General features: G+C 37.0%; 1 protein-coding gene and 1 long non-coding RNA gene across 2 annotated transcripts in view; one reads left to right on the top strand and one right to left on the bottom strand.

The window, feature by feature from the left end:
* LOC140134201 (uncharacterized) overlaps positions 1-11,301 on the bottom strand; it is a 53,272-nt gene extending 41,971 nt beyond the window's left edge. Inside the window, exons 1-3 of the long non-coding RNA XR_011856117.1 lie at positions 11,228-11,301; positions 3,191-3,253; positions 626-761 (exon numbers count right to left, since the gene is read on the bottom strand). This is a non-coding gene — a long non-coding RNA (uncharacterized lncRNA). The remainder of the gene's footprint in view (positions 1-625; positions 762-3,190; positions 3,254-11,227) is intronic.
* On the top strand, positions 4,716-7,332 carry NEUROD6 (neuronal differentiation 6). The gene is made up of 2 exons (XM_072153227.1): positions 4,716-5,110; positions 5,946-7,332. Exon 2 carries the CDS (start codon positions 5,967-5,969, stop codon positions 6,978-6,980), a length of 1,014 nt encoding a protein of 337 aa, XP_072009328.1. The 5' UTR covers positions 4,716-5,110; positions 5,946-5,966; the 3' UTR covers positions 6,981-7,332.
* Positions 11,302-13,670: the final 2,369 nt, after the last annotated feature.

Below are 13,670 nucleotides of genomic sequence, written 5' to 3'. Positions count from 1 at the left end.
TTAAAGCCAGTGTCAGTGATGGCTTTCCATATGTGATGTGTTTAATATGATCCTTTTTCTACTACAAAATGTTATTCATATACAGAAGTTAACACATATATCAGACATAAAGGAAATGTATTTTGTGCCTGGATACTTTGAGAAAAATGGTGTAAAATAATAGGAGCAATGAATAAGCAGGGAAGTAAAAATAATGTAGTTGGAAAGAAGAGAAAAGCAGATGGCAAGTGAGGAAAAACAGCTGAAGACAACAACAAAGATTAATTTGAACAAAAATGCTAGAAGGGAGGGAGCAAAGAGCAGACACAGGGTGTTTCTGGGTAGAGAAAAACAAAATGAGTAGCAATACTGCAATACGGACTATACATAAGAACTGCACAAAATATATTAAAAATGTGTGCATGGATGAAATATGCAGTATACAATGTATGGACCAATGACATTCCTTAATCGTAATATATAGCAAAAATGTTCCGGTATTTTCAACAGAGTGTGAACCCTGGTCTAGTGTTCCAAGCCTCTCACGCTTGGGGTAAATGCAGACCTTTGAAAATATCACTTATACCATGTATAACAGCAGTAATTCTTTTACTTATATTAACGACATATGGCATATGTACATCACCATTTTTCGGCTAGCATGCCGTAGTCCATAGTAGTATAAGTCCACGCTCAAACTTTAGGCTTTGCTGATTAACCGAACAACTGGACTGTGTCTTGTACAGTCTTTTCTTTGACCATTGAATCATATTGAAGGGATACTAAAGATTAATTAATTGGATTATTAGAGTATATTTTGTGATACCATGAATATAGTTATTACAGGAAAAGTATTTATACAATAAGATAGAATATGTGCATCTCTTTGAGGTTTTTGGAGAAGCTGAATCAATCTTACACTTTGTTGTTTGCTAAAATTTTGTCAGATGTAACCAAATTCAGTTTCATTACTTGGGCATTCGGGCCACATCACAGATAATAAACCAAATTTCTATAAAGAGTTAGGCTAACTATTAATCGTAAATAGGCATTATTCCTCCCAAATGCCCCATAAACCACTATTCTCAATTTGCATATTTTAAAAATAGGTAAGGGTACATTGACATGGCGATATGCCCGCCGTGCAGGCATACCGCCGTGTGCTGGAGAGGAGGAGGAGGCGGCCCCTCCTCCCTCCATAGAGAATAGCGGTGAACGGCCGCACACACGCCAAAAGATAGAGCATGCTCTATCTTTTTGCGGTGTGCGGCCCATATCGGTGCCACACATGTGTGGCACCGTATCTGGGCTGCGCCGCTATTGCCATCTATGGGGACGTACATGCGGCCGCACGTACGTCCCCGCAGACGGCCATGTGAATGTGCCCTAATAGGTAGTAGTGGATGGGTGAGGCACTAGGACAAAAATGTAGAAGACAGCTTGGGTCATGCTTATAACTCTTTACTGAAATTCTCTCCCTCCAGCCAATATTCTAAGACATGGCCCAGCACCTTAGGCTTGGTTTGTTGTTTCTGCCCAGTAGTTGAAGCGCCTGGGATGCAAACCTGACCTGAGGTGTCAGCAGATCAGTGTAAGGAATGATATGGTTCGGCAGAAAGTAGGTGCTAAGTGAGGCCAGAATGAAGGCTACTGTAGGGCACTGTAGCTATTGGCTGCTGTGGGGTCATTATTACTATATTGGCTACTGTGGGGGCACATAATGAATACTATGTGGAACTATTCAGCTTTATGATTGCCCTAAAATGACTGTAATGGTAATACTATATCAAAGTTACTACATTTATACAGTACTAAAATGACATTTGGCCCTTTTAAGGCAACCACAAGGCTGATGTGTCCCAGAGTGATAATCAATTAGTCATCCGTGCTCTGAGACTTGTAGGAATTGGTTCTGAAAAACTCTCTTCTAGCACTGGACCTTTTTATAGGGATTGGCCACTCTTTTGCATATGTTGCTCATGTGCATTTATTGCCTTGTAGATAATTCCTGAATGTTTATTAAGTGATTAAGCAGTATTTCTACTAAATTTTGTATCATGTTCAGACCCTCTATTCTACTTTCTATACATCTCTAAGTTGTGCTGAATGGGTGGAGCCCTGCAGTAGCACAGTATGCCTCATCCTGCTCCCTCCTCCCCTCTCCCTTTCTCTCTCAGTGTGGATAGACTGTGAGGAGAGAGAGAGAGAAGTCACATGGATGACCTGGAGCAGAGATAGAGAGGGCAGCTGTGTGTGTTTGCAGAGGGCAGCATGCTGTGAGCAGGGAAAGGTACATATACATGCAGAAACATGTCTAATAGAAGAGATTTATGAAAAAGTGGCCAATCCATTTTGTTTAATTCCTTCACTTTTTATGGTTCAGTCATGGCTCAGTGCACAGTTCATTTCTACACTCTTTTGTCTCCCTCACTGGCAGTTTCCAATGGTTTTTACTAAGCAGGTGACCTCTTCACCTGTTTCAGAGTGTCTCTCTTGTAGGACATCTACCATCAGTTAGATGGTTCCTCAGCACTTCTTTTATTACAGATATAGAGCTATACAGATTATTCTTTTTAGCCTGAGAGACTCTGTCTATGTCACTGGAGCGCCTCAAAGCTCCTCTTATTTTAATTTATTCACTCCCCGTGTTGAGCTAACATAGAATAATTTTTATAATTCTATATCACCACAATTGCGGCTTATAGACTTATAATAAAAAAAATCCTGAGGAACATCGACCCTCAGGAACTTCTATGTAGGACACATCTTCTTTCATTAAAACTGGTAGTAGATGTCCTTTAAAATTTGAACCTCTGCTTCCAATCACTTACCCTACATCAAAAGCAGCCCCACCCTTAGGACAACCATTTATTTATTTTTTTGAAGTGCAGCACTCTGCCCTTTCAGCGCCTTCATCTCTTTGTTGTTTATTCCTTGGCAGATGGAGCCCTGGCCGCTAAACCCTTTTGTCAGGAACTCTCCTCACTAACCTAGTGCCTTGACCACAGAACTCCTCCAACCATTGAATATCAATACCAATCACAGCAATGCTTGTACAATAATACAATACTCATACTATTAAAGGTGCCCCACCTTCCACTAGTTCTAATATCCCCACTCACAGTTGCATCCTAACATACAAAACTTTCTAAGGCAGTATCAGTGGACCAGAAATATAGTGTGTTTATTGACAACTGGTAATCCTACTCACCTGTACATGAAGTCCTTCTGCAAGTAGCTTATGTCCAACATGCAAAGGAATCCCCGCTTATTCCTTGAAATCAAAGGAAGAGTTGGTGAAACACCATAAACATTGATAAGTAAGTTCAACCAACACACATCGTCTGCCCCCTCAACATTAACAAACAGCACTGAAGTACAGCACCAGTCTATGTTTACTAAAGGGAACTAACTCTACAGCCATTATTTCAGATTACATTGAGGTCAACAAAAATCTGCATGTAGCTGAGAGCCCCCTAGGGGCTATAGAAATAAATTTAGTATTTGACATGATGTTTTTTACTAAAATGGTCTATCTTGGCTATAGATAGGATTTTATTGGTATTTGTATCAACCTTTAGCTTCCAATCTGTACTATAGAATATAATATAAAAGGTTACAAGTTAGCATGTCAAATGATGGATTGATGTGATTTGTATATTTGACACTATGCAACACATTTTCAGAGATAATTAAATATGACAAAGCATTGATCATTATGTCAGATATAAGCAGATATGTGGTTACCTGGACAAAATGTAGCTAATCGGCATGAAACCAAAAAGTCCTGTCTCTGGTCAAGCATCAATGTGTTATACTTAATAACTGACTGCTACTTCTCTGCATTTCTCTGTAGGAAAATCAGCTGCCTATTCCAGAGCAATAAAGTAGAGCCACATTGAGCGGAGAATGAGTTAATTTTTTCAGAATAAGTGAATTAAATAAATTTTGAAACACAAAGTAAACAGGTTGAGGTGTTTATATAGTACTTAATATCAACAATGAGAAGCATTATACAGTACCAAGGCAACTTTTATAGAGAACGATCAATAACAATAATAATAGAAATCATTAGGAAATGATGCAGTTCACTAAATGGAACATAAGGACAATGAGGCTTGTGTTCAATATAATTGTTTCAATCATATCTTTAATTTCTTTAGGTTTTATATAAGATAATGAACTGGCAGATGTAAACTACATCATGAAGATGCAGAATTCATATCATTTAGCAAATAGGCACAGAGTGTAACACAGAACTTATAGACTTATTAATCATAATAGCAAAATAAACAATACACAATTGTGTACATACAGAATGGTGTGTATCAGAGATAATTGGTTAAATAAGCAACATATACCAACATACAGCATTGCTTCCTATAATATTTGTACAGGTATTGAAGGCATATGTGTTCAGTTCATAGCAGGGAATGTCTCTGTATCATTTATAAAATGAATCTCTTTAAAAAAAATCATATTTTAACAGTTTCATTCAAATAATGTTTTACTATGGTTGAAAAAAATAATATTTTCTAAATTTTCTGCTACCTTCATTTTAATTTCCTACTTAACAAACACATTTCCAAATTAGCACACAGCAATTATTATGTAACATGTCAGCCAGTCAATCAATAACGGGTTAATTTCACGTAAGCAAGTGAACATAGCATCAGAGGCGTGAATTCACCTCGTTCCATGCTGTGTCATTTGGAGATGAGAACTTAGCATTGGCACCACTGCCTTCTATTTAATGTGTCCCTTAAGATTCCTTGGAAATAAAGGAGGCGCTCTGATGGAACTGCATAGCCTGTATGTAAAATGCTAGTGCAGAATTTTTTTTATCAGTCTAACCTTCTGTGTTGATACATGAATGCTGGTACCCACTTACAGGGATGCCAGATGATCAGTGCAGAATGAAGGTCCCAAGGGAACGCATCATGTGGTTCTCTGCCCTGTGACGTCACTAGCAGATGGCATGGGTACCAGCTCTGGCAGTTGGCATCAATGTCACTTTTTTAGAGATCAATGAGATACACACATATCTAGACTCCTGGAGACAATGCGACATTCGGACTGACTCTGAGGCGAAAAAAAATGAGATTTGGATCTTGATCGAATAAGTCGGAAGGTAACTAATCTTTTTATGATTTACTATGTGAATAATTGTATCATATATAATACATATATTTGCAGTATATGCATTTTTATTGTTATTGTTTTATTGTTTATTTTGTTTCATATTTTATTCTTTTTTCTGCTATCTCCAGGTAGTTATGTAGGTTAATCTGCTTTAATATTACAGAATGCTTTCATAATTGCATAATGAAGGGATTGTGTTACTAATTGCTTCTTCCTTTAATCACAAGGGGTATTCATGTGCTTCTCACAGCCTGCTTGTTGTCTTATGCTCTGACTTTTGCAGATTTTCTCTCTACCTCACTTACCCATAAGCATTATTTCAATATGATATTTAGACCAGTAGTGTGAGATTGTACATAGGTAAGAAGCAATTAGTAGATCATAAATGTTAGGCACTCGTCCTTTTTTCTTTCTGTTTTCCTCTAGTGATACCTCAGATTATAAGAATGCAGAATCAAGTAATACAATCAATTACTGAGAAATAAGTTGCTTTGTTTTCTGTTAAAATTGCAAGTTTTGTTTTGAGAAAAAGATTATCTTGGAAAATGTTTTTAAATTAAAAATAATAAATTCCAATTAATTTGAACAACGCAAAGATATTTCTATGAAATATGTTCATAAATTAAAGAAAAATCCAGGTATGAATTACTCTAAAATTTCTAAACTTTTCATGCTATTTCCATAATGCTTATTGGTTTGCTATAAGCAATGACTTACATTTCAAGTTAAAGTCCGGAAAAAAGACTCATGTAAAAAGTATTGTGTACATGATTTGCTACTTTGTTATTTTGGTAATATCTAGGAATATTGCTCTGTCATTTCAGGTGATTTGTTCCTAAACAGCGATGTTAACGCTTCCATTTGACGAATCTGTTGTGATGACGGAGTCGCAGCTTTGTAGAAAGTATGTACGGGAAAACGAGGAGCAAAAGACTGCAAAGAAAGTAGAAAGCTGTGCTAAACAGATCGTGTCCCATGGGAAAAACATCAAAAGAACACCTGAAGAGGAAACAGAGCAAGAAGAAGAGGAGGAGGACAAGGATGAAGAGGATGAAAATGGATTGCCAAGGAGGAGGGGGCCAAGGAAAAAAAAGATGACCAAGATCAGAATAGAAAGGATTAAAATAAGACGAGTAGAAGCTAATGCAAGAGAGAGGGGGAGAATGCATGGTCTAAATGATGCCCTGGACAATTTAAGGAAAGTTGTTCCCTGCTATTCTAAGACACAAAAACTGTCTAAAATAGAAACTTTGAGATTGGCCAAAAACTATATCTGGGCTCTGTCTGAGATCCTGCGGATTGGCAAGAGGCCAGATCTACTCACCTTTGTGCAAAACCTATGCAAAGGTTTGTCCCAGCCCACCACAAACTTGGTGGCTGGGTGCCTGCAACTCAATGCCAGGAGTTTTCTCATGGGTCAGAGTGGCGAGGCAGTCCATCATTCAAGATCCCCATATAATTCTATTTACCCTCCATATCACAGCCCTGAGCTTAGCACCCCACCAGGTCATGGGAGCCTTGACAATTCCAAGACAGGAAAGCCGTACAATTACTGTAATGCTTATGAATCTTTTTATGAAAGCACTTCTCCTGAGTGCACCAGCCCTCAGTTTGAAGGTCCCTTAAGCCCTCCCTCCATGAACTATAATGGGATATTTTCCCTGAAGCAAGAAGAGGCCTTGGACTATGGGAAAAATTACAATTATGGCATGCATTACTGTGCAGTGCCAGGCAGAGGTCCCCTCGGGCAGAGCTCTATGTTCAGGTTGCCTACAGACAGCCACTTCCCTTATGACTTCCATCTGCGCAGCCAGTCTCTCGCCATGCAAGATGAATTAAATGCAGTTTTTCATAATTAATGAGGAAAATGAATATAAACAGTGGTCATTCACCTCCCTCCCCCAATCTAATTAAGATAAAGCAGATGCTTGTTCACACAGTAATTGACACGGCTCGATTAAGGTATCACCACGGTCCCAAAAGTGTGTTTTAAACTTCTGTGCTCTAGCTTGTTTATTTGTTCCCTTTTTTTCTCTCTCTTTGTAAAAAAGCCAAATTTTCTGACATATTTAAAAGAAAACCCTGTCTCTCCTGATCCTTTTATTAGTTGAATACTGTGATTTCGCCCTGCACTAAAGCCGTATTTTATGTTTATTTGTTAAGCAATCTGTTACGATTACGTGATAAAATAAAGAAATGTACACTACACCATTCCTATGTCTATATTAATTACACACAGACAATTCTAGGCGATCACATGGTAAGCCGTTTTCTGCCAGAAGGGCCTTGAAAAGAAATGCCTTGCAGGCAGGCCTCATTGTCACCGAGCAGATTAGTGACTGCATAACAATACACAATTGAGGCTCATTAGGACCTGATTTGGAAAGTTAAGCGTGTACAAGTAAAGTTCAAAATCATTGAAAATTGAGACATTTTTAAAAGGACAGTTAAAAACACAAATTTGTGCCAAACAGAAAAAAAGATTTAGGGAAAAAATGTGTACCACTCAGAATAGTAAATCAGTGGACGCAGATGGCAGGGGATCCAGTGTAAGATTCAGAATTTTTAATTAATAGGTGTTACAGATTATCTCACTAAAATGCATCACTACTTTGCATAGATTAAATGAAATCTAAAATACCACCAGGAGTTTACTTTGGCATCACTCTCACAACATATGTGCAGAATAAAAACTACAATAGTTTAATAATATACATTAAGAAATACAGAACATGTGGTTATAGCATTGTAAAATAAGCATTAATAATACTGTCGATTATGGGAAATGATGTTCTGCTTATTGGTAACTGAAATTTAGTCAACGCTGTGCTTCTTTGTTTTTTTACTGAAACACTTTAACGGATACATTTATGCAGCTTATAACAAAATATTTGACATTTTAGAAATATCTAATCACTCATATCTAGAACATGTGAAATATTAGTATTGGGGTATTCAGTGCTTGAATATCTTACATCTTCTTAAACAGATATAGCAGTGCTGACATTGTCAGATGTAGCATTGCTGCATTCTTTGCATTACTTTACGTCTATTTCTCATAGTTTAATATGGGATAGCAGATTTGTGTATTATAATAGTGCATAACCAAGTACTAAAGGGCACATTCAACTCTGCTATATCTAAACTGTAAAATGTTCTTAGATCTTTAGGTTTCTTAAGGTATTGCTCCATTTCCCTGCTGTTTGGGATTCCTTTTCAGTGAATGTTTCAAGAAAGAAGTACAAATCTTTTGTTAAAGCATTTCTACCTATAAAAAAGGCCAATTAATTTATTGTACATACATGAATAACTTTTCATTTTCTTGTCAACAAACTTTATTACTGCTAGAAAACAGAGGCATGACATATCTGAGAACATAGTGTATGTCTATATAATGCATATATAATAGATAGATACGTTATTCTGTGTTTAATAAAATATAACTATAAAATGGCTCTGAATTAAGCAGAATAAGTATACTAAATATTAGTAGATGGTTTTCTAGTATAAAGCTGACACATCGCACAAAATATAAAATCCATACTGAAAATAATATTGCAAACAATTACCAATAATTTGGTAATAAGATTAAAAATGCATTGAAAGTTGTGTAAATAAAAAAAAGTACAACAGTGTAAATGTGCATGTACATAAAAGCCTGAGTTACTCACATGCTCTAAAAGTTTGGAAACGCATTTGCTGGCTATTAGAGACCTTGCCCTGCTGTCCTTGTCATGATTTTACAGTAAGGTCATGCATTGAGGTGTTAATTTATTCAATGGCAGCTCAAGTAAAAACATTTAATAGAAAAGAATCTTGTTCAATCTCATGTAAAGTAAATTCTTTCATGATCTCAATGTCATAAACATGGATATGATAAAATGATTTATAAATCTTATAGCCCCAGCATTAGGAATGGGTAACCATAAATGATCTAGCAGACCATCATTAAATGCACTACATTTAAAATAGTTTGATTAAACTCAATTTTCGAAAGGATATGTTTACTTTTCTTATTTCCTTCTGACCTTAAGCTTTTTAATTTACTGTGGAAGGATTATGCTGCTCCATTGTAGTGACGGCTAACCAACAGGTGATTAACATTGAGTAAACATGTATAAAGTCATCTCTTAGGTGATCTCTGTAATTTAGCGTTTTACAATACATAAATGATGAGATATGTATAAAATGTGATTCATATATATATACATATATACTATGCATATATACACATATATATTATATAATGTTGTCCGCAAGTTGCTACGGGATAAAACAGAGATCACAAGTTTAATTTCTTCATTTCGACTTTGACCAATTTATACTAGAGACATTCTAGATAAAAATAATCTTCTAATATCAAGTAGCAATTACTCAATGCAAGCTCCATGGAGTTAACATGATATAATAAATTGCACACTGTAATTGACAGCATAGTAACATGACCAATATGAATTTGAAAATCAGTATTAATACAAAGCAGATTATTTTGACCTTGGATAATGACATATACCAATACTGCATTTTAGCTTCTTAAAATCACGTAACTTGTGATTAAGAATAATTATGGTGTAATGATACATTAAAGACACCTAAATAACATAGATGGTTATGTTATATAGAATTGTTTCCCCTAAATCCCTTCCTCATCCAATCCCTTCCCTTCCTTGGTTGAACTTGATGGACAAGTGTCTTTTTTCAACCGTAGAAACTATGAAACTATGAAACTATGAAACTATTTTATAAAAGCCCTATGTTTTAAATATAAGATGTAATATCCTTACCTATTGTTTGATGCAACCCAGAAATATTATGTTTAACCATATACATGTTATGTTTTATTTACATTTATGTATTTATTTACTTATCAACCTTTTATTAATTGGGGAAGGTCCCGACTGAGTCCTTACTTATTACAACCACTACTCAGCATCTTGTTTTAAGTTTTTCTCATCCCTTTATTATATTAACTGCAATTAAAAAAATGCTCCTCTAATAATACAAATTATATTGTTTAGTCCATTGAGTTTCTAAGTTTTAGACAAGCTTTTCATGTTATGCAGATGATTGCACACATGACATTGTAGGTCATGGGTAGGAAAAAGCTAAGGTTCTATTTAAGGAATAAATCTAGGAAATGTTTTATCTGTCAAATATCCTAATAAAAAGCTGATCATACTGCATAGCACTTGTGTCTAAACTTCCAATGTAAACTAAATACAAAGCAGAAGAAATATCATTTTAACCCTGCACATAATTTCCTTGTTTATTTCAGGGTTAGTCTATGTACAAATTATTTAATCTGAAGGTTCGGGGCCAGATACAGTGTGATTTGTCCAACAACAATCTTCTGAACGAGTTGATGTTTTTAAAGTACTAAAATGTGGTTGTAAGTGGATTTATGAATAATTGTTTAGCTTCTTATGTCAGGATTTTATAAGCATATTACATTTATTAAACAACTTAGTAATGGTCAATATGTTACAAAGCACAAGTTCATAGGGAAGGGATGAATTAACCCTATATGATGTCCAACCACCCTGATAACTGTTTAGGAATCTGGCATGAATAATATGAATACCGATGTTAACCATACCTATACAAGTGAAAATGCTAATTTGTGGTGCTTCCATCTGCTGTGTTCTTTACCTCTGACAGTGACACAAGAACACACGCTCATTAATGCTTCAATTCATTGAATATGCACAGGGACTGTTAACAAAATTATATAGCAAAAAAAATGGTGAAATGATCAAATTTGATGCCACATATTAGAATGCATGAAAATACACACTACATATTGTCCTGTTCTGGCTATTGGACAACTAATGCATTACTTTTCTTTTGTACTTCACATTTGTATAGACTATTGTGGTATAGTATAGTATGTTTTTTCTTTTTATTCACATATACAGCTATTCAGCAAATTCTGCACATATGTTCCCTGCCAGAAGGAAATGGCTTTACTGTTTTTCATTCACGGTGGCATATTCAAATGTCAGCATTTGTCAGTTTTAAAAATCTGCTCCTATAACATCAATTTCTGCTGTGAAAATTTTTAACAAGGCTATGAAATATCCGGTGTATAATTCACTCTTTTACCTACCCAAAAAATCTCTTTAAAGAGTGAAAATGAGTGGAGAGGAGTCATATTTTTCTTGTGATGAGTCAAGTTTAGCGACTGCAGGGAGGTTCACTTCAGACATCTTCGTCTTTATAGTACCTATAGCTATGCTTGTGATGTCATATTAAAGATAAGAATCTTATCTTTCAGATCATCGATTTGTTTCTATACGTGAATTATGCTTGACCAACATTGTTACCCATTGTTGCATTTTTTTCTTCAGTCTCCTCCACTAGTCTCAACAGAGGTCTCCAGCTTTGGTGATCATTCTTGAAACAGCAGTAACTTTGCTACAGACTAGGTCAGCAAAGTCTTACACTGATTGGCTGAAGATCAGTGCCGGGCTTCACTTCACTCATGCTCTGCTCTACCGGGATTCCTGTAGTCAGAGAGCAGTGATTGTAGGTAGTGATTAGTGCACCAAACTGTTAAGTTTGGATCTGTACCAAATTTAACGGGTTTGGCACCCACTAATCCAGTGCCTCTACACACCTCACTATTTGAGACCCAGCTCCATGTTCTGGTAAAAAAAAATGCATAACTGCTTGATTGACTGCTAAAGCCACCAATCAAGCAGTTTCCAGCCCCTTAGCAAGCGCAGGCTATCTTCTGTGGGCAGGCTTGGAAGTCGCCTTGGCTGGACATGTGCAGTATAAGAGCGGGATCACATGTCCAGACACCATTACACAGATACAAAAAGGGAGAGCTAGCTGCTTGTCATAGTGTCAGTCAGACAGACTTATGAAACAGCAGCATTTGTCTTGGCCAGTGTACTTAGGTGTATAAAAGAGGCCAGGTGGAAATTTTGAAATATTGCCCTTATAAGGGCACTTTGAAGAATTACATCAATGCAGGGATATTCTTACTGATTATACAGCATTATACAGCAATACTTGCAAACACCAGACCTGGTTATTAAAATTTACTGCATTATTCAGCAAGATCTTAAAAGTCCTGTCTCTGTATAGAATTCAGCCCCAGAAAAATCATAAATCATCATCATCAAGCAAAGTTGCTCCTGTCAGGGAATATTGCACTTTCACATGTACTTCAGAACAGTGTTGTCAGACAATATTGCGCTTTCGTACTCACTTTAGAAAAGTGTTGTCAGAGAAGATTGTGCTTTCATATGTACTTCAGAACTGTGTTGTTAAAGAATACATAATTCAGAAAAGTCTTGTCAGAGAATATTGTACTTTCATATGTATTGTATTCTTGTACATGACATATTGCACTTCATGTTGTTTGAAAACTTTGGGTGATATGCTTTGCGTAAAATTTTTTTTTTACTTTTTAGTCATCACCAAACACCAAAATAACTTGATAACAAACATTTATAGAATGTCTGCTTTATGTTGACATTTATTTTCTTTTTGCATCCTCTCACTTATGTAAAAAGTTATGAGGTTTATTACTTTAGGTGTGATTTTTCACATTTTCATGAAAATCTCAAAATCATACTTTTGAGGGATCGGCTTAACTTTCTCCCAGCAGGTCCAATAATGGGGCTTATTTACTAAGGGTCCCGCAGCAGCATTTCTGTTGGGTTTTCCAACATTTTTGGAGATCGAACCACTGGGACAGGTACTGGGATTGCGTCGCACGTGATTGGATTGTGTCACAATCGCGCGAGCTTTCATGCAACACAAATCGGGGGGCGGGGCAACAGACGATCCAACGAATTCGGACAAGCCGCAGAATTGAACTGAAAAATTGTGTCGCAAGCCATGCACTTACATACACCAGGTGGAAGATGGTGAACTCTGGCAGACCTGATGGGGGAAGTGACACATTTAGGAAATTGGGCACACAATCTTCTTGAATCGTGTCAAAGTGCATTGTCATTGGACAATGCACATTCGGGATCTCCTCCAGACTGGGTAAGTAAATGTGCCCTATTTATTGTACAGATAGTTATGGTTGCAGCATTACCAAATATGTGTGTGTGTGTGTGTGTGTGGGGGGGTTATTTTGTATTTTTTGTACTTTATAAGTTGTGTGTGGGGACTCCCAGTTCCGGCGCGCACGTGATGAGACGCGAGTGAGGAGAGCTCCACTTACCCGACTCTAAGATTGGGGCACCGCTCCTCTACAACTAGCTGCTGGAGGCAGCATACGTGACAGGGCAGACCAGGAGACCTCACTGGTGCATGGAGAGGTTACTGGCCAGGAACGGGACCCCACAATTGGCGCTGCTGTCACCGCTCCCAGCGCGAGAAACATGTGCTAAAACACCCAAGATGGTCCCGGAACAATGTAAGCAGCAGAAAGGTACGAGATCTGTATCAGCATCACAGCCAGCGGCCCGAGGAAGGGGAAACTCCATTAGCAGACCCTGAAGAGGTCCTGCAGGGTCTTAATATTATATGCAGGAGCCTGGCACCAGAGGTGGCTGAGCAGTTGGCACCTGATAATACAGCATCCC

Source organism: Engystomops pustulosus, chromosome 5, assembly GCF_040894005.1.
Source record: "Engystomops pustulosus chromosome 5, aEngPut4.maternal, whole genome shotgun sequence".
NCBI lineage: Eukaryota > Metazoa > Chordata > Amphibia > Anura > Leptodactylidae > Engystomops > Engystomops pustulosus.
Note: the sequence above shows the minus strand (reverse complement) of the source record. Positions and strands in the feature narration are given on the sequence as shown.

Excerpts from the sequence above, each read along its gene's own strand:
- NEUROD6 (XM_072153227.1), top strand. The coding sequence starts at position 5,967 with ATGTTAACGCTTCCATTTGACGAATCTGTTGTGATGACGGAGTCGCAG.